Below are 27,466 nucleotides of genomic sequence, written 5' to 3'. Positions count from 1 at the left end.
CATTGCCGGTCGGGACTCGGCTCAGGTGAGGCGCCGCGCCCCGGGAAGGCCGAGGAGGAGGGACCGCGGCGGGAGGAGGACGACGACGAGGAGGAGGAGGCCGCCAGCCCGTGCCTTCCCCTCAGGGGGCGGGTTCCATTCATTCATTCATTCATTCATTCATTCACTCAATCGTATTTATTGAGCGCTTACTGTGTGCAGAGCACTGTACTAAGCGCTTGGGAAGTCCAAGTCGGCAACACATAGAGACGGTCCCTACCCAACATTCATTCATTCATTCAATCGTATTTATTGAGCGCCTACTGTGTGCAGAGCACTGGGCTAAGCGCTTGCGAAGTCCAAGTCGGCAACACATAGAGACGGTCCCTACCCAACATTCATTCATTCATTCAATCGCATTTATTGAGCGCCTACTGTGTGCAGAGCACTGGGCTAAGCGCTTGGGAAGTCCAAGTCGGCAACACATAGAGACGGTCCCTACCCAACATTCATTCATTCATTCAATCGTATTTATTGAGCGCTTACTGTGTGCAGAGCACTGGGCTAAGCGCTTGGGAAGTCCAAGTCGGCAACACATAGAGACGGTCCCTACCCAACATTCATTCATTCATTCAATCGTATTTATTGAGCGCTTACTGTGTGCAGAGCACTGGGCTAAGCGCTTGGGAAGTCCAAGTCGGCAACACATAGAGACGGTCTCTACCCAACATTCATTCATTCATTCAATCGTATTTATTGAGCGCTGACTGTGTGCGGAGCACTGTACTAAGCGCTTGGGAAGTCCAAGTTGGCAACGTATAGAGACAGTCCCTACCCAACTGCGGGCTCACAGGTTAGAAGGGGGAGACGGAGAACAAAACCAAACGTCTTAACAAGGTAAAATAAATAGAACAGAAATGTACAAGTAAAATAAATAAATGTGTACAAACATCGTATATACAGGTGCTGTGGGGAAGGGAAGGAGGTAAATGCCATCATTACTCATTCATTCAGTCGTATTTATTGAGCGCTTACTGTGTGCAGAGCACTGGACTAAGTGCTTGGGAAGTCCAAGTTGGCAACACATAGAGACAGTCCCTACCCAACAGTGGGCTCGCAGTCTAGAAGGGGGAGACAGAGAACAAAACCAAACATACTAACAAGATAAAATAAATAGGATGGATATGTACAAGTCAAATAAGTAAATCAATAAATAGAGTAATAAATATGTATAAGCATATATACATATATACAGGTGCTGTGGGGAAGGGATTATGTACATACATATATACAGGTGCTGTGGGGAAGGGAAGGAGGTAAATGCCATCATTATTATTCATTCCCTCATTCATTCAGTCGTATTTATTGAACGCCTACTGTGTGCAGAGCACTGGACTAAGCGCTTGGGAAGTCCAAGTTGGCAACACATAGAGACAGTCCCTACCCAACTGCGGGCTCACAGGCTAGAAGGGGGAGACGGAGAACAAAACCAAACATCTTAACAAGGTAAAATAAATAGAATAGATAGGTATAAGTCAAATAAATAAATAAGTAAATATGTACAAACATATATACAGGTGCTGTGGGGAAGGGAAGGAGGTAAATGCCATCATTATTACTCATTCATTCAGTCAGTCGTATTTATTGAGCGCTTACTGGGTGCAGAGCACTGGACTAAGCACTTGGGAAGTCCAAGTAGGCAACACATAGAGACGGTCCCTACCCAACAGTGGGCTCGCAGTCTAGAAGGGGGAGACGGAGAACAAAACCAAACAGATTAACAAGATAAAATAAATAGAATAGATATGTACAAGTCAAATAAATAAGTAAATATGTACAAACATACATACATATATACAGGTGCTGTGGGGAAGGGAAGGAGGTAAATGCCATCATTATTCACTCAGTCGTATTTATTGAGCGCTTACTGTGTGCAGAGCACTGGACTAAGCGCTTGGGAAGGCCAAGTTGGCAACATAGAGAGACAGTCCCTACCCAACAGTGGGCTCACAGTCTAGAAGGGGGAGACAGAGAACAAAACCAAACATATTAATAAAATAAAATAAATAGGATAGATATGTACAAGTAAAATAAGTAAATAAATAAATAGAGTAATAAATATGTACAAACATATATACAGGTGCTGTGGGGAAGGGAAGGAGGTAAATGCCATCATTATTCATTCATTCATTTCAGTCGTATTTATTGAGCACTTACTGTGTGCAGAGCACTGGACTAAGTGCTTGGGAAGTCCAAGTCGGCAACACATAGAGACAGTCCCTACCCAACAGCGGGCTCACAGTCTAGAAGGGGGAGACAGACAACAAAACCAAACATATTAACAAGATAAAATAAATAGAATAGATATGTACAAGTCAAATGAATAAATAGAGTAATAAATATGTACAAACATATATACATATATACAGGTGCTGTGGGGAAGGGAAGAAGGTAAATGCCATCATTATTATTCGTTCATTCATTCAATCGTATTTATTGAGCGCTTACTGTGTGCAGAGCACTGGACTAAGCTTCCCCATGCCTCACCTCCTGTATCCTCCGCTGCTTCTCCCTCCCTCAGGGCCTTAAACAGAAGAAACACCTGTATATATGTATATATGCTTGTACATATTTACTACTCTGTTTATTTTACTTGTACATATCTATTTTATTTATTTTATTTTGTTAATATGTTTGGTTTTGTTCTCTGTCTCCCCCTTCTAGACTGTGAGCCCACTGTTGGGTAGGGACTGTCTCTATATGATGCCAACTTGGACTTCCCAAGCGCTTAATACAGTGCTCTGCACACAGTAAGCGCTCAATAATTACAATTGATTGAAGAAAGTGCTCCAAGACTTTTTTTGGGGGGGGATTAGTAACCCCAAGCCTGGAGCTACTGACCTAATGAGAAGCCGCGTGGCTCAGTGGAAAGATCCCGGGCTTTGGAGTCAGAGGTCACGGGTTCAAATCCCGGCTCCGCCAATTACTCTATTTATTTTACTTGTACATATTCATTCTATCTATTTTATTCTGTTAATATGTTTATTCTGTTAATATGTTCTGTTAATATGTTTGTTCTGTTAATATGTTCTGTTAATATGTTTATTTATTTTACTTGTACATATTTATTCTTAAATAAATACATATTTATTTATTATAGATATTTTATTCTGTTAATATGTGTCATATGTTCTGTTAATATGCTTATTCTGTTAATATGTTTATTTATTTTACTTGTATATATTCTATTTTATTCTGTTAATATGCTTCATATGTTCTGGTAAGATGTTATTCTGTTAATATGTCTCCGTCTCCCCCTTCTAGACTGTGAGCCTACTGTTGGGTAGGGACCATCTCTATATGTTTTCAAATTGTCCTTCCCAAGCGCTTAGTACAGTGCTCTGCACGCTGTAAGCGCTCAATAAATACGATTGAATGAATGAATGAATAATAATGATGGCATTTACTAAGCACGTGCTATGTGCAAAGCACTGTCTAAGTGTTGAGGTCACAAGGTGATCAGGTTGTTGTCATTTACTAAGCGCTTACTATGTGCAAAGTGCCGTTCTAAGCGCCAGGGAGGTCACAAAGTGATCAGGTTGTCCCACGGGGGGCTTGCAGTCTTAATCCCCATTTTACAGATGAGGTAACTGAGGCCCAGAGAAGTTAAGTGACTTGCCCAAAGTCACACAGCTGACCATTGGCAAAGCCTGGATTTGAACCCCTGCAATTGTCAGCTGTGTGACTTTGGGCAAGTCACTTCACTTCTCCGGGCCTCAGTTCCCTCATCTGTAAAATGGGGATTAAGACTGTGAGCCCCCTGTGGGACAACCTGATGGTTGATCCTCTCTATATGTTGCCGACTTGTACTTCGCAAGCGCTTAGTTTAGTGCTCTGCACACAGTAAGTGCCCAATAAATACGATTGAATGAATAAATGAACCTGATCATCTTGTAACCTCTCCACTGCTTAGAACAGTGCTTTGCTCCTAGTAAGCGCTTAATAAATGCCATCATTATTAATACCTAGTATTATATTATTTTGTTAATGATGTGCATCTAGCTTTATTTCTATTGTGATGACTTGACACCTGTCCATATGTTTTGTTGTCTGTCTCCCCCTTCTAGACTGTGAGCCCGCTGTTGGGTAGGGACTGTCTCTAGATGTTGCCCACTTGTACTTCCCAAGCGCTTAGTACAGTGCTCTGCACACAGTTAGTGCTCAATAAATGCTATTGAATAAATGTTGCCAACTTGTACTTCCCAAGCGCTTAGTACAGTGCTCTGCACAAAGTAAGCGCTCAATAAATACGATTGAATGAAAAAGAAAATGGGGAGGAATACAGGGAGCCCCAAGTGGGACAACCTGATCACCTTCTATCCCCAGCGCTTAGAACAGTGCTTTGCACAGAGTAAGCGCTTAATAAATGCCGTCATCATCACAAGAACAGTGCTTGGGACATAGCGCTTAACAAATAATAATGATGGCATTTATTAAGCGCTTACTCTGTGCAAAGCACTGTGCTAAGCGCTGGGGAGGTTACAAGGTGATCAGATTGTCTCACGGGGCTCTCAGTCTTCATCTCCATTATACAGATGAGGGAACTGAGGCACAGAGAAGTTAAGTGACCTGCCCAAAGTCACACAGCTGACAATTGGCGCAGCCGGGATGTGAACCCATGACCTCTGACTCCAAAGCCCGGGCTCTTGCCACTGAGCCACAAACAAATGCCATCATCATCATCAAGAAAAAAAAGCAAGAAACCCTCAGAGCATCCTCTTCCTTCTGCCGCCTCCGCCAACTGCATATTCTAGCCTGGGAGCCTCTTGTTGGGTCGGGACCATCTCTGTTGCCGACTGGGACTTCAAGCGCTTGTACTAAGCGCTTAGTACAGTGCTCTGCACATAGTAAACGCTCAATAAACACGACTGAATGAATATCCTGCCAGTCTCCCAAGGCTTCCTGCCCTTATTGCTTTGTCGCTTCAATAATAACTATAATAATGGCATTTATTAAACGCTTACTATGTGCAAAGTTCTGTTCTAAGCACTGGGGAGGTTATAAGGTGATCCCGTTGTCCCGTGGGGGGCTCACAGTGTTGATCCCCATTTTTACAGATGAGGTAACTGAGAAGTGAAGTGACTTGCCCAAAATCACACAGCTGACAATTGGCGGAGGCGGGATTTGAACCCATGACCTCTGACTCCAAAGCCCAGGCTCTTTCCACTGAGTCACCCTGCTTCAACCACCCGTCCCTTTCAGAGACCTTTTATAATAATAATGATGGAATTTGTTAAGTGCTTACTGTGTGCCAAGCACTGTTCTAAGTGCTGGGGTGGATTCAAGGTTATATCAGGTTGTCCCACGTGGGGCTCACAGTCTTCATTCCCGTTCTAATAATAGTAATAATGATTATTGTATTTGTTAAGCGCTTACTCTGTGCCGAGCACTGTTCTAAGCGCTGTGGTAGATTCAAGGTTATCAGGTTTTCCCACGTGGGGCTTACAGTCTTCATTCCCGTTTTAATAATAGTAATAATGATGATGGTATTTGTTAAGCTCTTACTCTGTGCTGAGCACTGTTCTAAGCGCTGGGGTAGATTCAAGGTTATATCAGGTTGTCCCACGTGGGGCTCACAGTCTTCATCCCCGTTTTTCAGATGAGTTAACTGAGGCACAGAGAAGTGAAGCGACTTGCCCATAGTCATACGGCGGACAAGTGGCGGAGCCAGGATTAGAACCCACGTCCTCTGACTCCCAAGCCCGGGCCCTTGTCACTAGGCCATGCTGCTTCTCTATCTTTTTCGTTGCCCAAGGCTCCTCAAAACACACTGGTTTAGTCCCCATCTCCCTTTCCCTTCTCCCAGGCTTCCTTTCCACTTTCTCCCTCAGGCTGTTGTTAAGGTTTCCCTGCAGGTTCAAGTTTGGAACTGTTTGCCATTGGTTTTTATGTTTCCTTTGGAAAAAAAAATATCTCCTCATTAGTATATCAGTTCTGTCTCTTGTAAGTAGAGTAGTATGTGAGGTAAATACCATATTAGATGTAGTGGAATTATAAAGTCATGTTCATGAAAGCTGAACATCCCGTTGGAGTATTCCGTCATCAATCTCCTTTTGGATGTGTGTCACTACCCTGAGCACCCATACACTCTTCGTAGAATTTATGAAATGATCAATCAATCGTATTTATTGAGCGCTTACTGTGTGCAGAGCACTGTACTAAGCGCTTGGGAAGTACAAGTTGGCAACCTATAGAGACAGTCCCTACCCAACAGTGGGCTCACAGTTTAGAAGGGGGAGACAGAGAACGAAACCAAACATATTAACAAAATAAAATAAATAGAATAGATATGTCCAAGTAAAATAGAGTAATAAATATGTACAAGCATATATACATATATACAGGTGTTTCTTCTGTTTTAGGCCCCGAGGGAGGGAGGGAGAGAGAAGCAGCGGAGGATACGGGAGGTGAGGCACGGGGAAGCGTTTAGTCCAGTGCTCTGCACACAGTAAGCGCTCAATAAATACGATTGAATGAATGAATGATATAAAATGGGTATATGCTGCTATACAATGAAAGGATACATGAAAGGTAAAATTGAACCTGGGAATGATGGTGATGATTACCTTGTGTTTGTGTACTCTTTCCCGATCCTCTGAGGGATCCAAAGTCACTAGTCTGTGGTTGGATTTGTAAAGTTCATTATCCATCAGTTATGGATTTGTGTTCTTTAGTCTTAAACTTACAGACTCATAGTCATGATATAGTAAGGTGAAGCCCATGGTAGAGCCAGGTTATATTTTTTGAAAATAGGGGTGTGTCGTGGGGCACATTTCTCCATAGATTTACATGATGATGATGGTATTTCCTAAGTGCTTACTATTTGCCAAGCACTGTTCTAAGCTCTGCAGTTAGCTAGTGTTGTTCCAGAGTCAGCCATGGTCTTGATGGCTGAGCTCTACAGGTAAGTAAAATTTACATTGTAAATCCCTCTCTGGCCTTCCATCCTCACATCGACTACTTTTTCTTTCTCTCCAAACTTGTTCCCCATCTCTAATGTCTCCCCTAGTGTTTTTTTTAAATCCAAAGATGCTCAAATTTATGCACCTCCACCAGCAAGAGGGAGGCAGTAATATTTTACTAGGTTCCCAGCTGGTACTGCCACAATGTTGGACCCCGGGATCCTGTCCTCCCCGCACCCCCCCGAGCATCAGGAAGGCTGCTCAGTTTGAGCCAGTTACCTCCATCCCATTATGCACTGTCCAGGAGCCACTTTGTATTCCCCAGGTACACACATCCAAGTGCCATGTGCCCTTCAGCCAGGGAAGCAGCGTGGCATAGTGGATAGAGCACGGGCCAAGCGCTTAGTACAGTGCTGTGCACACAGTAAGCGCTCAGTAATACGATTGATTGAATGAATGAATGAGTTCTAATCCTGGCTCTGCCACCTATCTGCTGTGTGACCTTGAGCAAGTCACCTCACTTCTCCGTGCCTCAGTTACCTCATCTGTAAAGTGGAAATTGAGATTGTGAGCCCCAGGTGGACCAGGTCCTGTGTCCAACCCAGTTGGCTCATATCCACACGAGCACTTAGTACAGTGCCTGGCACATAGTAAGCGCTTTAACAAATGCCATAATAGCTATTATTATTATTCAGCTGTTCCTGGCCCTGCTGCCCCAGGAGCTTCAGTCGCTGGCACAGTAATGGTGACAGCCTAGCTCTGCCCTCCTGCCCTCCTAGGCCTGTCGACTCCTGGGACCACTATCTGTCCAACTTTGATCTCTGTCCATGTGCCTCTCCTTCATTCTAGCAGAAGGAGACCAGAGACCCCTGGTTTCTCTGCCTTCAGCAGAGCGGCCAACCCCAGCACCATGGCGATCAGTGGCTGCGCCTGTCTTAGGAGCCAAGCTAGAGCCATTCATGGTAGCGAGGGAGAACCTGAGGTCAGGGTTTGGGATTATTGGTGGTACTGCACCAGGAACTGGAGCTGCTGCGTTAGCTTGAGGGACCTCTGGGGGGTTATGGGGAAGAGGGGGCAGCTGCAGAGACTGTAGATAATGCAACTGGTTGGAGCTGGACAGAGGGGAAAGCTAAAAAAAAACCAAGATGACTCCCTGTCTCATGTGGTAAGGAGGCAGGGTAAGAACCCAGGTGTCTGGCCACCAGCAGGGTCTCAGCCAGGACTCCGATAACGTTTTCTTGGCACTGATGGGTGGAGTGGTGTACTTCATGTGCCACTGGCCTAAAAGAAAATACCGGAATAGGGGGTCCAGTGTGAGGAAAAAACTTGGAGGAGAGGAAAGAAAACTGCTTAGAAAAGTGGATTGGGGAAAAGAGAGGTGTGAGGGAGTTGATTTACCAGCAGTGATTGGGTTTAACTCTGGGGGCAGGTATGTCAGGAAATAGCGCTGTGGTATTTCTAGAGTAAACGTGTATTAGATTGTGGTCATACCACTGGAACATTTACAAAGCAGCATGGCTCAGTGGAAAGAGCCCAGGCTTGGGAGTCAGGGTCATGGGTTCTAATGCCGGCTCCACCACTAGTCAGCTGTGTGACTTTGGTCAAGTCATTTCACTTCTCTGGGCCTCAGTTCCCTCATCTGTAAAATGGGGATGAAGACTGTGAGCCCCACGTGGATCAACCTGATCACCCTGTATCCCCCATAGCGCTTAGAACAGTGCTCGGCACATAGTAAGTGCTTAATAAATGCTATTATTATTATTATTAAGTATGGAATGTGTGCATTTGGTGTATCTCTGACTGTATGTTAAATGCTGCTTCCTCGGTTTCATCTAACATCTTCAGAGCTGGTAGTGGAATCGTCCTTCAGCTTGAAGATTGTGTGTTGTTGACCAACTAACTTCCTAATTCATTTTACGGAAAAATAAAATACCAAATGAATATTCAGAGTGACTCTAAAGGGATCACTTGAACACTCATTAAGGCTGTAACATTTGGCAGAAGGAAGGAAGATTGGTGAAGCAAAAATATTTTAACTTGCCTAGGGTATCACTTAAAGTTTTTAGTAGTGTTAGTAGGGTATCACTTAAAGTTTTTAGTAGTGTTAGACGTAAGTGGTTGTTTTTGACGTCACTTGTGAGGAACTTCCTTTTTCTTTATAATAATTATGTGAACTGAGAATGTGGAAAATAGCTGAAGTCTCCAAATAGTTTCCACATAAAATCTAAGTGAATTTGAAATTCTCGCTCTTGTACTTTGAACGATGCTCAAGTAGTGGTTGCTAAGGAGAGTATTAAAGAAAATATTTTGACAGCAGGTTTGTGGATGTGAAAGTTAAAGTGAGTTCAATTGGAAACACCTAAGCAATTAATATTATGAAAAAAAATAATTTTAAACTACCACATTAGGAATTAATCCTTCGTATTTTGCAACTTATCTTTTTTAAATTTTTATGACTTTTCACTTACGCACTCCCTCTCTTTAGGTTTTTCCAGCAGTATACTCATTGGTCGTATGCTTCAAGGATGTCTCTTTCACTCATAATAAAATGGGGTGGACAGGAATATTCAATTACTACGCTTTCAGAGGAAGATACAGTGCTAGATCTCAAACAGTCTCTCAAGACACTTACAGGAGTACTTCCAGAACGCCAAAAGTTGCTTGGGCTCAAAGTTAAAGGTAATTATTTTTGTTGTTTTTTCTTTTGTTTTGTTTTTTGGATTGAGTTGTGAACGATCTCACACTGCTTTATCTTGGGACACCCCTAGTTCTCTCATAACATGGAGATGGTGTTTTTGCAAAACCCTACATTAAAGAAAGCTTTCATTGTCATACACATGTCTAATTCTGCATACCTACGCCCAGTTCTTCTCTTCGAACGTTGCGTTACATTTTTATCCATTGTCGGGAGAACACGTCCTAATTCTTTAGCAGCATTCTAGCTAAAATACACAAGGAAAACATGCAGCATAGAACTGAGTGTATTTTGTATTTTTTCTTGTTTTTCACTCATTCATTCAATCGTATTTGAGCTCTTACTGTATGCAGAGCACTGTACAAAGCTCAGCAACAGACAGTCCTTGCCCACAACAGGTTTCCATATAATAGAATTTCATGTAATTTGTTGTTTGCCACTATTACCCTTGATATCCTTTCATCAGAGAGCACCTTTCAGAGGGACGTTTTGTTCTTCCCAGTTATAACCCAAACATAAATAAATCATCTTGCAAGCAGAAAATCGGTATTTTTAGTTAACTATGAAGATAAGTTTTGCAAGATTACATAAAAAGTTAATCATTAATGGTAGGACTTAAGCTAGGACTACATTAGTCATATTCATTACTATAGATGCTACATACCCAAACTGACATCTCATCATCATCAGTGATATTTGAGTGCTTGCTATGTGCAGAGCAGAGGTGGCATGGCCTTGTTGAAAGAGTATGGGCTTGGGAGTCGGGGACCTGAGTTCTAATTCCGACTCTGCCACTTGTCTGCTGTTGGGACTTTGGACGAATCAATTTTTCTGTGCCTCAGTTACCTCATCTGTAAATGTGGATGAAGGCTCTGAGTCCTATGTGGGACAGGGACTGTGTCCAATCCGATTATCTTGTTTCTACCTCAGCGCTTCGTGCTTCACAAATACCGTAAAACAAAATAAAACAGTTGGCAGACATTCCCTGCCCACAGTGAGTTTACAGTCTAGAAAGGGAGACAATGTAAATAAATAATTTGTAATTTATAGATATATACATTAGTGCTGCGGCATCACTAGTGTCATAGCACATTAGTGCTGCGGCATCAGTAGTGTCATAGCACGTAGTAAAAACAGTCACGTCAAAGTCTAATAGCAAAGTTTGAATCAGTCAGTGGTATTTATTGAAAGCCCGCTGTGTGAGGAGCCTTGTACTAAACTCTTGGGAGAGTACAGTACAATAGAGTTGGTAGACATATTGTATATCCGAATTACTCTGTTAAATAGACATCAGATACCTTTCTTCCTACCTCATTTATTGTGAGCCTTATGTGACATGGGGACTGTGTCTGGTCTGATTCTCTTGTATCAACCCTAGGGCTAAGTGCAGTGCTTTGGCAAGTCGTAAGCACTTAGTAAATACTATCATTATTATCGTGGCACCTTTCTATTCTGCATGGGCTCTCTATTCCCCGTAAATGAACCTTTCTGCTGGAAATCGTGGCAGTCCAAAAAGGTCTTTATGGCTTGCATATCAGCACACAATATTTACATCTAGACCAAAAGGCATTTTTGCTAACTTCTGGTGTTTCATTCTTTCCACTCCATTTGTAGTTGCTTTTTGGCCGTTTTGTGGAACAGAAAAAGTCGCCCGACATCTTTTAGGGTACAGTACTTATGAGTTGGTGCGGAAGTACTGCCTCTCGTGTTGGCATAAAGGATAAGTTTGTTTTATGTGTCTTAGGGCAGGATAGAGAAGCTGCTGTATTGGCAGCTGCTTTTCAAAATTTTAAATGTGGGACTAATTCAGCTGTAATGTATTGCTATGCTAATTTAAAAATATGTTGTAGAACTTGCGCAACACATTTTTATGTTAAGTTTTATGCCGTGGAGCACTGAAATCAGCCCCTCAACTTTTCCAAGAAAAGTAATTTGTTTTTATTGTAGGCAGACCTGCAGAAAATGATGTTAAGCTTGGTGCCCTCAAACTGAAACCAAATACTAAAATCATGATGATGGGAACTCGGGAGGAGAGCTTGGTAAATCTTTGTTTCTGTTATTACTTGGTCCCATTAAAATATTAGGTTGTGCAATATTTTATGCAAGTTAGAAGGTGATTATCCCAGCATGTCAATAAATTAGAAAAAAATAAATGAAAGTCTTAGCATAAAACAGCTGATTTATAGAGAACTAGGTACAGTAGCAAAAAAAAAAAGTCCTTTTAAAGGGTAAGACATGCTTCCTCTGGAAATTAACCTGTTTCACTGCTTTTAAAGTTTTATAAACTTGGACTGTGTCACAAGCTAGCTTGCTAGAATGCAAGTCCCAGATGAACATGTGTCTGTGCTGGAAACATTTTTTTTTTTTTTTCTGCAGCTCTTACTGTTTTTGTTGTGAATTTCCTTTAGCATTATTTATCATACCACTTCCTGAATTTCTATCGCCTGTTTCTCTCTTCACTTTTCTTAGATAGGGGTCCCACTGAGGGCCAGGGACTATATGAGTAAATAACGCTGTTCGTTTTCCCAGTGACTAGTACAAAACTTGATACAGAGGAAGTATTCAGTAAGTGCAGTCAATGGTACTATGTATTTTGGGGGCTGGGTCCTCTTTACAGTGTGATCCCTGCTATATTAGCCTGTCCATGTGATACATTGGGGACCCATTACAGTGTGAGAGGGGAACGGTCAATTGGTGTTATATTAGGATTAAACAATCCCAAATAATTTTATGTTATTTTTTTCACATTTACAGGAAGACGTTTTGGGCCCACCCCCTGACAATGATGACGTTGTCAATGATTTTGACATTGAGGAGGAAGTAGTTGAAGTAGAAAATCGGTGAGTACTTTCTACTTTCAGAAGAGGTGATATTAAAGGAGAGATAAATGGTTTGACTGTATTTTTATTTTTGCATTAGGGAAGAAAATCTATTAAAAATTTCTCGCAGAGTTAAAGATTACAAAGTGGAAATTTTGAATCCTCCGAGAGAAGGGAAAAAGCTCTTGGTACTGGATGTTGATTACACTCTATTTGGTAAGTCAGCTCCTTCTCCCATATCCTCAATAGAACGATTGCTTATTAGTAACTTTTATGACACTCAGATGTTTTGTGTGGCATTACATTTTATTTTAAGTTTTGATTTTTGACCTGCCAAGTTTCTTTTGAAGTATTAATTGGCATCTTCCCTGATGCAGATTTATTGATTTAAAATTTTGCCATACATTAAAATTTGCTAAACTCTGTTATACAAAGTGCATGTGTATAGGATGGCCAGCGTTGTCCTATGACTGACTACCTTCCCATTCCCTGACCGTCTCAATGGGATTTACTCAGGGAACATTTCTAACAACTCTGTAATATTGTACTCTCCGAAGCACTTAGTACAATGCTCTGCACACAGTGCTCACAGGTACGATTGAGTGCTTAATATGTACAGAACACTGTCCGAAGCACTTGGGAGAGTACAATATATCAGAGTTGGTAGACATTTTCCGCATTTACAAGGAGCTTACAGTCTAGAGGAGCTTGCTGGAATATTTTTTACTAGTTTCTCCCTGTTCCTGGTCAGTAGGGATAGGGAATCAAGTGCCTCTGTCAGGTATTTTAATCTTCAGAGCCTCCCCTCACTTCCCCATGGCACCCCCTCTTGGGTTCTGGTAGCTCGGATCTAGTGTCCTGGTTCACCTGGACCTGAGAAAGGAGCGCTTAGAACAGTGCTTGGCACATAGTAAGCACTTAACAAATACCATCATCAACAATACAGTGGCTGTGGAGCAAGAGGGGAGTTTAGGTGATGGGAGAAATGATATAAAATTTGGCAAATTGGGCAGACTTATGTGTGAATGGAATTATCCTACAAACCAGCTTAATGTGTGTGATATCATCGTCATCATCATCATCAGTCGTATTTATTGAGCGCTTACTGTGTGCAGAGCACTGTACTAAGCGCTTGGGAAGTACAAGTTGGCAACATATAGAGACAGTCCCTACCCAACAGTGGGCTCACAGTCTACAGATATCATGTGCATCTCAATGGCTGTTACTCCCAAGGGCCATCATTGACCACCCTAATTGTGTAACTCTGGCAAAGAAAATGTTAAGCCTGGGTTGTTGAAAATAGATATTATTGATATGCTACTATTATGGACACGAAAGGTTGAGAATAGAGAAGAACACCATGTTTATTTAAAAGTCAAACAGCAGCCTGGTGAGTCAAAGTTGTTAAATTTGGCTGGAGAAATGGTTGCAGGTAAATTAAGCAGGCAATCATACACCGCTGTTCTTATTTAAAAAACAATTTACCATTTTTAATATTGTACTGGGTCAGATCTGTTGGGCTTTGTTCTTGTGCTTTTGTCATGATGGCTTTACATAGTGTAGCTTCAGAGAATCCTTGCCCTTAGAGTAGAACAGAATTGGGGATCCTACTTAAAAATTGGAGACTGCAATTAGAGCATTAACATTCAATTCTAAGTGTGTAAGTAATGCAGACTCTTCACTAACAGTTACGGAAAACCAGCCAGCAAAGTACAGCCAACAGCAATATGAAACTCTGCTTTTTCTTGAACTTTGTAGCATACTAATGCTTATACTGGTTTGTCCACTGTAGTAATTCATTTTGTCTATGGGTTGTTTTTCTTTTTAAAGATCACAGGTCCTGTGCAGAGACTGGGGTAGAGTTAATGAGACCCTATCTTCACGAATTCCTGACCTCTGCGTATGAAGATTATGATATTGTTATATGGTGTAAGATACATTTTTATGTTTAAGGGAGCTTTGTTTGAGACATACTTGACTCTGGGGGGTTTACCTCTATACCAGAAATGTTTCCATGTTGTTATTTTTTTTGCCATCCTGCCTCCAAACTGTCTGATTTAAAATAGCCTAAATTTTAAGTGTCAGACTTCTTTCTTTATATTTTGGTGGCAGCATGTTTGTGTTTGCCTAAACCACAAGAGTAACAGATCATCAACAAAGCAACCAAAGAATGACATCTATTCATAAGAGTGGACCTTCACTAACTCATGGTGCTTGTGATAGCTGAGTTTGTTAGAAGGTTAATATTTATTTTTGAAACTGTCAGTTATTAGACTTTATTCTGTCTTTAGGTGATTTATGCCCCCCCCCCCCAAACCACAGTATGATCTTACATAGCAGTATTTGAGGCATAAGTACTAGCAAAATTTAGTGAAGTTCTGTTATCTAGCACCTAGCCACTGCAGAAAGCACCAGAAACTGGCCTTTCTGAGAGTACCAGTGCATGAGCAAAACTTTGTTGGCTGCTTCTCTTATGGAAGAAGAGGTTTAAAGTTCTCTTTGGGAGAAGTTTATGATCTTTGAATTATCTGGTGGTATCTCAGTAGAGGCACAGTTTCCTTGGGATTTGCACCAACACTTTACTGACTTAACAGCTTCAGTTTGGTGGCCATTGTGAGCTATAATAATAATAATGATGGCATTTATTAAGCCCTTACTATGTGCAAAGCACTGTTCTAATCGCTGGGGAGGTTACAAGGTGATCAGGTTGTCCCAGTGGGGGCTCACAGTCTTAATCTCCATTTTACAGATGAGGTAACGGAGGCACAGATAAGTTAAGTGACCTGCCCAAAGTCACACAGCTGACAAGTGGTGGAGCCGGGATTTGAACCCATGACCTCTGACTCCAAAGCCCGTGCTCTTTCCACTGAGCCACGCTGCTTCTCATGAGCTATGCTCATTCAGTACCATTGATTGGCATGTCCCTGGAAGACGTTCTTGAGCCCTCTCTGTTAGGTACCTCCCCCTACTCAGGAACCCTGGCTCTTCAATATCAGTAATAATAATAATGCTATTAGGTGCTTATGTGCCAAGCACTGTGCTAGACGTTAGAGAGGTTTCATATTAGACACTGTCCCTGTCCCAGATGGGGCTCACAGTCAGAGAAGGAGGGAAGACAGGCATTCCCACTTTACTGATTTGCTCACGGTCACACAGTAGACAAGTGACAGAGTATCAATCAATGATATTTTTTGAGTGCTTGCTATGTGCAGAGCACTGTACTAAGTGCTTGGGAGAGTATAATAGAACAGAATTAGCAGACTTGTTCACTGTCCATAATGAGCTCACAGTGTAGAGGGGGAGGCAAACATTATATGAATAAATAATTTATAGTACATAATTTAAAGATATGTACATAAGTACTGAGGGGTTAGGGGTGGGAAGACTATACAATATCCAAGTGTGTAGATGACACAGAAGGGAGAGTGAGCCAGGGACAAGAGGGCTTAATCAGGGACTAGAATCGGGTGCCTTTTCCACTAACTAGATAACTGGTTCCTCCCATTTCCCGACAATTCCTGATAATGAAGCTCTTATTATATTCGTATGTTCAGAAAGACTGAAAATAATCTAAAAATGAAATTTAACCTTTGTAAACAAGAATTACTGCTGCCAAAGTTTTTAAAATCACTGGGTGTAAAGAAAAGCCTTAAAACAATTAAATATTCTACAACTTCAGAAGTATAAAATGGGAGTAGGCCTTTATTCTTTCAGGTGAATTCCAGAAATAATAGCTAGGTCAGAGACAAATTGTTGCCTCAGTAGTTTAATTCCAGAGACAAGTGCCTTCAAGTAACTGTTTGGTATTCTTCATGGAGACAGATATAGAGGGAACTGATTGGTAAAATGTGAAAGTCGTATAAGGCTTGTTAGTTGCTTTTAGTTGCATTTGGAAACCCAGATGTAATTACTTACAGATGTAATAAAAAGCATCGTTTATTAAAAAACTGCTCCCTGTGCTCTTCCTAATTCTCATCCACTGTAATGCTATATCATTACACTAATATTCACAAAATTCTCACAGGGTATTAAAAGAGGTGTAAAACCATTGGAGAATTTTTTTTTTATCCTGGGGACACCTATCAAAATTTCCATGTGTTTCTAAGGTTTAAAAGTAAAATAGTCATAAAAATATGGGCTATCAAGTGTCATTTCTGCTGGTTAAAAAAAGTGCTTTGTCAAAGAAGTGCAATTTTACTCTTAGAAAATTCAAGCTTTTTCATACTGCATTATTTTTCCTCATATTTTAGCTGCTACAAATATGAAGTGGATTGAAGCCAAAATGAAAGTAAGTATTTTAGAAGACATCCCCTACCCCAGTTTTGAAACTATCATTGGGCTATCAACAGTCCCTAGATTAAATCTTCCTGAAATGTGTCTAGAAAAATAAGGATGCCTAGATTGGACAAGAGATTTATTTTATGCTGGAGTGTCTAGATTTCATTTCCTTGCCTACTATTAGAATTACTTCCTGAGAGGAATGGAATCCATGAGAAGATAAAAGTTCTAAGCAAACGGACCCTTTTCCTTCTGGAATATGGCTCTGTCAGTTGTAGAACGCAGGGGTTACCGTATTATTAACAAACCCATGGTAAGAAAAACTGATATTAGTGCTATGTCCATCACCATGCATATGTGCAAAACTGTTACTTCCAACAGTTACTTCCATTCAACCCAGAAAAATACATATTATCCGAGGAATGTCCTCAAATTCTGCTCCCTATCTAGAATAAACATTATAGAGAACTGACTGCATTTGAAAAAGAACAGCCTACTTATTTGGGAGAATTTGTCATTTGTTTCTAGTTCCTCTTGCTTTCCCTTTAGCTACTTTCCAGTATACTAGGTTGATGTGGATTTAAAAGAATAAGTACCAAGACTGTCAGGAGAACTGGGGAGGCAATTCACCCTTTTGTTATGCTAAGATACTCTCCTCACTGCCTCCTGATTGCTCTCTACAGTTATTCTAGCATAGTTTCAAGGCTCAGGATTCTTTCTCCATTGGTTCCACAAAGAGCAAGGAATAGACATCCACATTTGAGGTTTGGGTTATATACATTTCTGTAAGTCACATTGTACTTTCTCCAGGCCTTGCCTAGGACTGAAGTCTTGGGACTTAGAGTGAACCTGTTCTGCCATTAGGGCAAAGGCAGACATTAAGATGAAATTAAGGGATTCAGGAAGTGACAATGACGAGATTAGAGTGTTTTAACTGAAAATGGTGCTTCGGGCTTGCTGTAGAGGCTATGCAGTGTTTCCAAAGAATGTTGTGTATTACAGAAAAAGACTGGAAAAACAAAACTGCCCTGCAACTTTTGAAACCACAGTTCTTAACTTTTATGTTTGTAGGAACTGGGAGTGAGCACAAATGCAAATTACAAAATCACCTTTATGTTGGATAGTGCTGCCATGATTACAGTACACACTCCAAGGAGAGGACTTATAGATGTAAGAAGTATTTGCATTTCTATATTTTAAAATTGTGAATCATCAGTTTGCTTCACTTTTCTCATATTTGGAAGATTTTGCTTTACGTCTAGGCACAAAAATGCAGCTAACATATAGTTATATTTGATTAAAAAGAGTACAGGTATCCTTTGAGTTAAAGGGAAAAGGAGACTTTCCAAAATAAGACACTGAATAAGATTATGTAGACTGTAGGCTGTAAACTCTCTGTAGGCAGGTATTGTGTCTACCAACACTGTTGTGCTTTCCCAAGCCCTAGATACAGTGCTCAGTAAGCACTCAGTAAATTCTGTTGATTGATTGTAGTTGAGAAAAGGAAGACTTTTACTGGGTGTTTTTTGTTGTTGTTGTTGTTGTTGTTGTTTTTAGTTGTGTTTTTTTTTTTTTTAATTAAGCCTTTGCACCAACTGAAATTTTAGGTAAGTTTAACAGTTGGGAGCCAGGGCTTAGCCTAAGGAAGGAATTAATATAATAGCACTTAATTGAAAACTACCATGACCTATTGGAAAGAGCCCAGGCCTAGAAGTCAGAGGACCTGCGTTCAAATCCTAGCTCCGCCACTTGCCTGCTGTGTGACACTGAGCAAGTCACTTAACTTCTCTGTGCTTCAATTTCCTCATCTGTAAAAGGGGGACTTAATTCCTTTTCCCCATTCTACTCCGACTAAATGGGGATTTAATTCTTATTCCCCATCCTATTTTGACTGTGAACCCCATGTGGGACAGGGTGCTGTGCACGACATGGTTATCTTGTGTCTATCCCAGCTCTTAGTAAAGTGATTGGTACCTAGTAAGTTCTTAACAAATACCACAATAATTATTAATAATTCCATTTTAACCATTTAGAACACTGGACTTTTAGGGAGTTATTACTGAGTTTTTTGAAACTTGTGGATACTCATAATTAATGCATACTGAGACATATTTTTTAAAATGTGTTTTTTAAAGCAAAAGTAAATTGTATTTCTAAAGGAAAAAATACCTTAAGGACTTACTATATGTGACACACTAAGCAAAATTCTGGGGTAATTGCAAGGCAATAAGATTAGAAAGGGTTCCTGTTTTACACAGAACTCACAATCTAAATGAAGGCAAAAAGACTCCAAATCAATCTATCAGTGGTACTTTGTTGTGTGCTTAGTGTGTGCAGAACACCATACTAAGCACTTGGGAGAGTACAACACAACAGAGTTGGTAGACAGGTTCCCTGCCCACAACAAGCTTACAATCTAGATGGGGGAAAAAACAAAACAAAAATGAGTATTTCATTAGTTTAAAAGAAGAATTTATCCTATGACCTGCAGCTCAGCAAATTTAGATAACCAGTCCATTGGTATAAATAATTCCAAATCTACAAAGTCTTATCATAATCCTCTTGAATAGTTCTTTTTCATTTTGTGGAAATTTTAAAATCTACTTTTGAAAATTTGCAAACAAGCTCTAACTGGAAGATCTTCATTTAAATATTTGAAAAACCATGTTTTCATTAGATCTTTCTGTCCTCATCTACCTTAAACTATTTTTTAATTTGTTCTTATTTTAAGATAATTACTTGAATTGAAATTACCGACTTCAGGTAGTTAGAAATAACCCATTGAAGGTTGTTAATTGAGTATTGTACTTTCCCAAGCGCTTAATAAATATGATTGAATGAATGAAGAACATTCTGTGGGAAGCTGATCTCTGATATAAGTAAAACAGAACAAGTTACATGATTTGTATTTGTTTTTAAATGGAAATTATAATGGAATAATATTTTTTTCCTCAGGTAAAACCTCTTGGTGTTATTTGGGGAAAATTTTCAGAGTTTTATAGTAAGAAAAATACCATTATGTTTGATGATATTGGAAGAAATTTTCTAATGAACCCACAAAATGGACTAAAGGTAACTTTATTCAGTTAATAATGTATTCATTTAATCTTGAAGATACGACTTGAAAGCAGAAAGCAATTTGAAAACAGTATTATTTGTATTAAAAAACTGTAGTCATTTTGAGAGAATTATTCTTAAACCTGGAACGGAAAAACTTAAAAGATGACACTGACATGACATGGAGCTCCAGCAGCTTTTGTTATTGCTTTCATTTGTGGAATGAAAAACCCAAATACATTGGAATGGTACTTTTCATATTGGTGCACTTCTGAAAAGTATAAATTTCTTAATGTCAAAATAAAGTGTAATTTGCACATTTTGATCACTCTAGCTCAGTATAACCATGTAACATTTACAACCAAATATATGAAAAATGCCCTGTAACTACATTGACACCCCCCCCCCCACACACACACACGCATACACACCATGTGGGTTGAATCACATCTTCTTTGTTTACCAGCTAATCCAGGTTTTATTATCTGATCACAAAAGAGCTTTCAGCTTAACACACATAAACTAAAATTCTCAACCAGTTTCCAGGTCCATCATTGTAATGCAACAGGAGGAACACCATTTGGATTTGTATCGCTTGCTTACTCAGAAATTAAGAAACTCTGTCATTGAAACCGAGAGAATGTATGAAAATGTTAGACCGCCAAATGCTATTTTGTATGGTCTTAAGAGCTGACCTCCAGATATTGAGTTTGGTATAGAAAAAATACAGTGGAAAACCCAAACATACCATTTTATGTCAATCAATGGTATTTATTTAGTGCTTATATTATGCAGAACAGTGTACCAAGCACTTGTGAAAATGGAGAAGTTAGACACAGTCCCTGCCCTGGAAGAGGTTACAATCTAATGGTTGAGACAGATATTGAAATAAATTACGGTAGGGGAAACAAAGGGAGGGAAAATACGGTGGTGAGATGCAAGTTAGGGAAGATTTCTTGGAGGAGATGTGATGGGGAGGGAGGTAGGAAGGAGGTTTTGAGCAAAGGATTGAGGGTGAGAAAGATGAAATTGAGGCACATTAATTAGTTTGGTGATAGCTTACACACCTCACTTTTCTGAGTTGTAGTGGGAAATGAGCAAGGTAGGTCAAGTTAGTTCATTCATCTGTAAGTCTGAATACATCATGTCAAGCCAGTAGCCAGCCTGACATTAAACTTTAAGCACTTAGCTCTATTCTTTCTCAAGAAATCTCTTAGAAAACTGAATAAAAATAACTTTACCATTTTTATTTGCCATGGACCAAAGAACCATGGCCTTTACTAATGCATAATAAGGAAATCTAGAGCAAAATGCCATAACTTATCTATTGACTGATACAAAAGAAGACAATGCAATTTAGAAAGAAAGCGATTTTAAGTTTGTTAGAACCCTTAGTTTTGATGTTGATGGAAAAATACGCTTAGTAAACAATGCCATTTAAGAAAGCATCTGTAGGTGAGAGTGCCTTTGGCTAGCTGTTGGTATAAAAATTCGCTAAACTGATAGAAAAGTATTGAGTGTGAGGATTATAGTCCATGATGACTGTAAAGTTAATTAATGAGACACAGTTTGGAATAGAATTCAAGACCAGTTTCTCTCAAGGTAAGGCTAAAGCATGTAGTTCACAGATTTTGTTTTCCAAAGAACAGTTTAGCCTACACTTAGATGGTTTGCATGAGTTTTCCATTTCTCGTTAGTTATCTGCCCAATATAAAAGAGAAACAGCTCAAAATTGGAGTACATTCCTAACAATTTTGTATTTGATACTATATTCTAGGAATGGGAATGAAAAATATAGCTCTTTTAGTCTTTTTAAAATTGAACAATTGAACTAGTTATTATTTAATCTAAATGTGTATTTCAGGTATTCTGGTTTTGAATTTTGAGGAGAATAGAACAGCACAGTTGCTTAAAATGGCAAAAAGGAATAGGCTAAAAGGGGTTTTGGCACTTGTTACTGAGGTGCAGTGGATTTTGTGTCTAATATTTGAGGAAGTTAAACCTAGCCAGGCAACCACTATACCTAACATTGATAAGCAGATACCCTTATTTGGGTTTTATCATTTAACTTTCCTTGCTTTAGTGTTGTTTCACTGAACTTGGTTTGCACGAAGAAGATATAAGGTAAGAGAATATTGTTTTGGCTAATGAGAGAAACAACCTAGGCTAGAAATAAGCAAAAGCATAATATATTTTTTAAAAAGGAGAAGCATTGAAGCACTACAGAAAAGCCATTTTAGAGAACAAGGCTAAAGAATGGTAAAAATCTAATTCCGCAAGATAGAGTTTCTTGTGCTATGAGGTGATAGAGTTGGTGAAGGATTGAAAAGCTTTCTGACTATAAGGTGGCCCTCAGTGAAGTGAGGGTAATGAGTAAGAAATGTAATTAGGGTTTTGAGACAGACTTCATTACTTCATATGTCAGTGGAAGGATATTAATTGATTAGAAATTTTTATTTTAGTCTAGAGTGATTAATGATCTTTGTTTTTCCACTTAGATAAGGCCATTTATGAAGGCTCACCTGAATCGAGATAAAGATAAAGAGCTTTTAAAGCTAACCCAGTACCTCAAGGAAATAGCAAAATTAGATGACTTCTTGGAACTGAATCACAAACATTGGGAAAGGTAAGTACTAGAGTACTTTTTTCTGTTCCTCATTAATGGCCCAGAGTTATCTTGGGACCCAGTAAATTGCTAGTTTAACATTTCTGTTTAAAGTAGGAAATTTCTAAATATATTTCCCATGTAGAACCTTGAAGCATTCTTTGTATTACTGTACCAAATCATATCTACTAACCCTCAACTTGTTTCAGAAGCCAAATCCATCTGATCAGTTTATTACTCTGACAATAAGTGCTTTGGAAATATCTAAAACTTTCAAGTAGTGAATTCTTCTTTGGAAGGATTAGTGCTGGAGGGTAAAACAGAATTATATCCCTTTCACTTCCAGGTTTCTAGAGCTAGGATCAGATATTTCACATCTATTCACCCCATGTCTTCAGCTATCGTTTCCTTTGGTAAAATTATTATACGTAGTGCTATTTATGATCGCTAGCTACCCTAATTTCCTCCTTGTTTTCTTTCCCTGCACACAGGGAATGCTTAATACATACTATTATTTACTACCAACTTCTCTCCCCATCTACAGTCTCTATTTCTTCGTGCCTGCTGGACATCTCCATTTGGATGTTCTGCTAACACTTAAGTTCAAATAGAACTTATCATCTCTCCCAAATCCAGCTAACCACAGCATCCTCCCCATCTCCACAGCCTACAAGTTTGGCATTACTTTTGACTTTTCTCCCTCTTTCAACTTCCTTATTGTGCATGTTGCTAAATTTTGCCATACCCCCCGCCCCCAACAACATTTGCAGGATTTGCTTCTTTGTCTCCATCCAAATGGTTGCCACATTGGTCTAGCTGCTCATCATTATCCTATCCAGCTAGACTATTTGAATTTTTCTTCCTCATTAGTCTTTCTGCCTCCAACCTCTCCAGCTATACTTAACTTTGTTGCTTGATCATCTTTATAAAATGTCATTCGGCATACAGCTCACTCCTAAAAAACCTTCATTAATTAGCTATTTTTAGGGTATTTGTTAAGCAATCAATTGATGGTATTTATTGAGCACTTACTATATGCCAGGTACTGTGGTAAACACTGGTGTAGATACAGGCTAATCAGGTTGGACACAGTCCATGTCCCACATGGGGCTCACAGTCTTAATCATTTTACAGAGTTAACTGAAGCACAGAGAAGTTAACTGACTTCCCCAAGGTCACCTAACAGAAAAGGATGGGGTGAACTGATTGAGTTCTTTAAGTCAGTCAATCAATGGAATTTAATGAGTGTTTACTGTGTGCAGAGCACTGTACTAAGAGCATGGGAGAGTACAATATGATAGAGTTAGCAGACACATCCCCTGCCCACAATGAGCTTACAGTCTAGAAGGGGAGAGAGATGATATATATAAAACTTATAATGTCTTGACTTGTCCTTCTAACTTCTAGGCCTGTGCTTTATCCACTAGACCAAACTGCTTCTATTCTTCCCTGCATCAAACTGTTGAACATCACTTCAGAGCATTCTCTCAGTTTGCTTCCTCCTTACCTATTCACTGTCTTCTACTACAGCCCATCTTGCATTCTCTGTTCCTTTCAAGCTTATCTTTTCACCGGGCTTCATTCCCAACTCTCCTGCCTCTGACTCCTGGCTCATTTCCTTCCTTCTGCCTGGAACTCTGTCCCCATCTTCAAAGCCCTTCTAAAATTCTGCCTCCTTCAGGAAGCTCCCCTGGTTAATTTATCTTCTTCCCATGTCACCACCGCCTTATTATATAAGACCTCACCACCCTTCCCTATATCACCTTGCACTTTTTATAAATCATTTTACATATCAAACAGAAACTCCTTAACATCTAAAGCACTCAGTCACTTTAATTTAATTACTTCAAATTAATTACCCAATCACCTTGTCCCCTACTACCTTACCTTGCTGCTCTCCTATTACAACCCAGCCCTCACACTTCTAATGCCAACCTAATCACTGTACCGTGATCTTGTTTATCTCATCCTCGACCTCTCACCCACGTCCTGCCTCTGGCCTGGAATGCCCTCCCTCTTTATATTCTGGCAGACAATTACTCTCTCCACCTTCAAAGCTTTATTGAAAGCACATCTCCAACAGGCCTTCCCTGCCTAAGCTCTCATTTCCCCTCTTTCCATTCCCTTCTGCGTCACTCTGATTTGCTCCCTTTATTCACCCTTCCCTCAGCCCCACAGCACTTATGTACACATCTGTAATTAATTTATATTATTGTTCCCCCTAGACTGGGAACTCATTCTGGTTAGGGAATGTGTCTACCAACTCTGTTATATTGCACTTTCCCAGGAGGTTAGTACAGTGCTGTGCACACAGTACGCACTAAATAAATACAATCGATTGGTACTCTATTTTATTTAAACACTTCCTTCTATCTATAAAGCGTCTGTCTAAATTTTACATTATAAATTATTTATATTAACATCTCCCTCCCCTTCTAAACTGTAAGCTCATTGTGGGCAGGGGATGTGTCTGCTAATTCTTTTGTACTCTCCCAAACTCTTAGTACAGTGCTCTGTACATTCATTCAGCATATTTATTGAGTGCTTACTATGTGCAGAGCACTTGGAAGGTACAGTTTGGTAACAGACAATTCCTACCCAACAACAGGCTGTATATAGTAAGCGCTCAATAAATACCAGTGATTGACTGATTTAAAGCACTCAGTCAGCTCATCCCATTCTACCTCACCTTACTGATGTCCTACTACAACCTGCACACTTCGCTCCTTTAGTGCCTGCTTACTCACTGTACCCCAGTCTCGTTTGTCTCACTGCCAACCCCTTTCCCACATCCTCCCCATAGCCTGGAACCTCCGTCCTCTCCGTATACCATCAGATCACCACTGCCCCACCCTCAGAGCATTATTGAAGTCACATTTCCTCCAAGGAGCCGTCTCCAATTAAGCCCCCTTTGCCCCAGTTTCCTTTCCCTTCTGCATCATCTATGCACTCATATCTGTGACCTCTGGCATTTGATATTTGCCCCACAACCCCACAGCAAGTATGTAAATATCTTTAAATTCTAAATTATATTAATGTTTGTATCCGCCTTTACACTGTAAGCACGTGGGCCGGGAACTTGTCTGCTAACTGTTGTAACTCATTTGTATTTACTGAGTGCAGAGCACTGTACTAGCTCGTGGGAAAGTACAACAGAGTCAGTAGACATGGTCCCTGCCCACAGTGAGCTGACAGTCTAGACGGGGAGACAGACATTAATATAAATATTAATTTGTAGATATGTTTGTGCCATGGTGCTGAGGTTAAGATGAACAGCAAATATTAAATGTCCAAAGGTCACAGATCCTAGTTGCTGGAGGTTGATCCTGCAATTGATTGGAATCTGTTTGCTCCAGTTTTTGACAAGAATAGTGAAGATATTTGGGACCCTGGAAGTTTGTGAAATTTGTTTGTTATGTATTTGTATTTTGTGAATTGGTTTCTTAGTATGTATTTATTTGCACCCCTAGGTATAGCAATAAAAACAAGCCCTTTCATTGTCGTGTTGTAGATTTGATAGGGTTGTGGGTTACAGATACATACAGATTCCAATTCAGTGATGGATTGTCACTAGTTTTATAGAAGAAAAAACCTGTGGAACAAATGGACAATTTTTGCTACTTGAGATCCATGATTAAAATCTTTCACTTTTGGTCTGTTATCTGAAGGGCCTATCTTTAGAGAAAAAAGTCCCATTAGCAAAACTAGGGCATCTAGGGTTACAAATTATAAAGTAATATCAATTCATTTGTCTAATATAAATCCTTATTTTACCTTACAAATGTCTTTATCTTAATGTTCCATTACATGTATCTCTCTGGTGGACCATCTTCAATTTTTTTTTTTTTAATTACAGCCTTTTCATCTTTATTTTTCCTTGCAGATACCTCTCAAAGAAGCAAGGACAATAATCCTAACAAACGCTTATTGGCATTTTGATTGAAGATTAAAGATCCTGGGACCTTTCCTTGCTTTTTTGCTAGATATTATAATAGTGCTGGACACTGAAGCAAACACCAGACTGACTGCTTATACTTGGTCTTCCAGTTCTGTGGGTTTTTTTTGTTTGTTTGTTTTGTTTTGGGTTTTTTTTTTTTACATTTTTTTTGAAGATCACAGCAATAAGCTAAAAGGAAAAAAAATGCCAGTTTCTTTTTCTTGTACACATTAGTGTCACTATTTAAAACAATACTTTCTCTTGCACTGCTACCATGATTATTGTAAATGTTTTTCACTAAAAATGGAGAAGAATGCTTTTAGTAATCCTAAAGATATCATTTAGTAACTTTTGAAATAATTGACTCCAGGTTTTATGTTTTGTATCATTAAGCTCTGTAAAGACCAAAACCCATATTGAAACTGGAAATAGGATTTTAGTATTTTGTTTAGACCAAAAAAGTTGAGTAAGGAGCCATATTTGGTATCCTTGAAATTTTAGCAGGCCCTCCAATTCTCTTGTCCAAGACATCATTTCCCTTTCCTGTTCCAGTATTAGGTCTCTAAACTGCAAGCTGTCTCAGTTTGGTATGTATTTGTGTGTCAGTGTTTCTTTGTGCAAGATGGTTTACTTCAAGACTGGAAAGCACCACCCCAAAGGCAAATATGCCATAGTGTGAAAAGGTGGATTCTTGGATTAGAAAAGACAGATACTGAAAGCTGAGGGGAGAAAAATCTGATGTTATTTTGGTGGCTAAGTAAAAGCACTTCTGCTGAAAAACCATTTTCATAACCAGTTAAAAAGCACTAAATTTCAAAAAGACTGTCTCAGATTTATCCCTGCAAAGCATGAACAAAACCTCCTTGGTTCTAATTCAAGCTTGTCCAGGTGCAAGCACTGTGTTTCAATTAATATACCTAGCCATACTGTTTTCCAAGAATCATTTACTTGCGCTGCTTAAGCCTGCACTATAGAAGTGTGATGTGACTGCTGTTTGGCATTATTGACAGTGTTGCATTATGCAGTTCTTGTATTTGAAAGAAATCTGACCCTTTCAAATAAATATGGTATATATTGTTCTTAAGGGACTGTAGCAGTGGTGTAAATAATAAATACCTTTTCTTAAAACGGTTA

General features: G+C 39.7%; 1 protein-coding gene across 2 annotated transcripts; it reads left to right on the top strand.

Annotated features, from left to right (window-relative positions):
- Positions 1-27,466, top strand: UBLCP1 (ubiquitin like domain containing CTD phosphatase 1). 2 transcript variants are annotated; one of them, XM_038740210.1, is made up of 11 exons: positions 1-25; positions 9,427-9,620; positions 11,584-11,675; positions 12,391-12,476; positions 12,556-12,671; positions 14,286-14,384; positions 16,706-16,743; positions 17,805-17,903; positions 19,689-19,805; positions 22,289-22,416; positions 26,279-27,466. In XM_038740210.1, the coding sequence occupies exons 2-11, from the start codon at positions 9,467-9,469 to the stop codon at positions 26,304-26,306; spliced, it is 957 nt and encodes a 318-aa protein (XP_038596138.1). In that variant the 5' UTR covers positions 1-25; positions 9,427-9,466; the 3' UTR covers positions 26,307-27,466. The 2 variants fall into 2 exon arrangements, with proteins under 2 accessions (XP_038596138.1, XP_038596139.1); XM_038740211.1 differs by lacking the exon at positions 17,805-17,903.

Source organism: Tachyglossus aculeatus, chromosome X1 (genome assembly GCF_015852505.1).
Source record: "Tachyglossus aculeatus isolate mTacAcu1 chromosome X1, mTacAcu1.pri, whole genome shotgun sequence".
NCBI lineage: Eukaryota > Metazoa > Chordata > Mammalia > Monotremata > Tachyglossidae > Tachyglossus > Tachyglossus aculeatus.
Note: the sequence above shows the minus strand (reverse complement) of the source record. Positions and strands in the feature narration are given on the sequence as shown.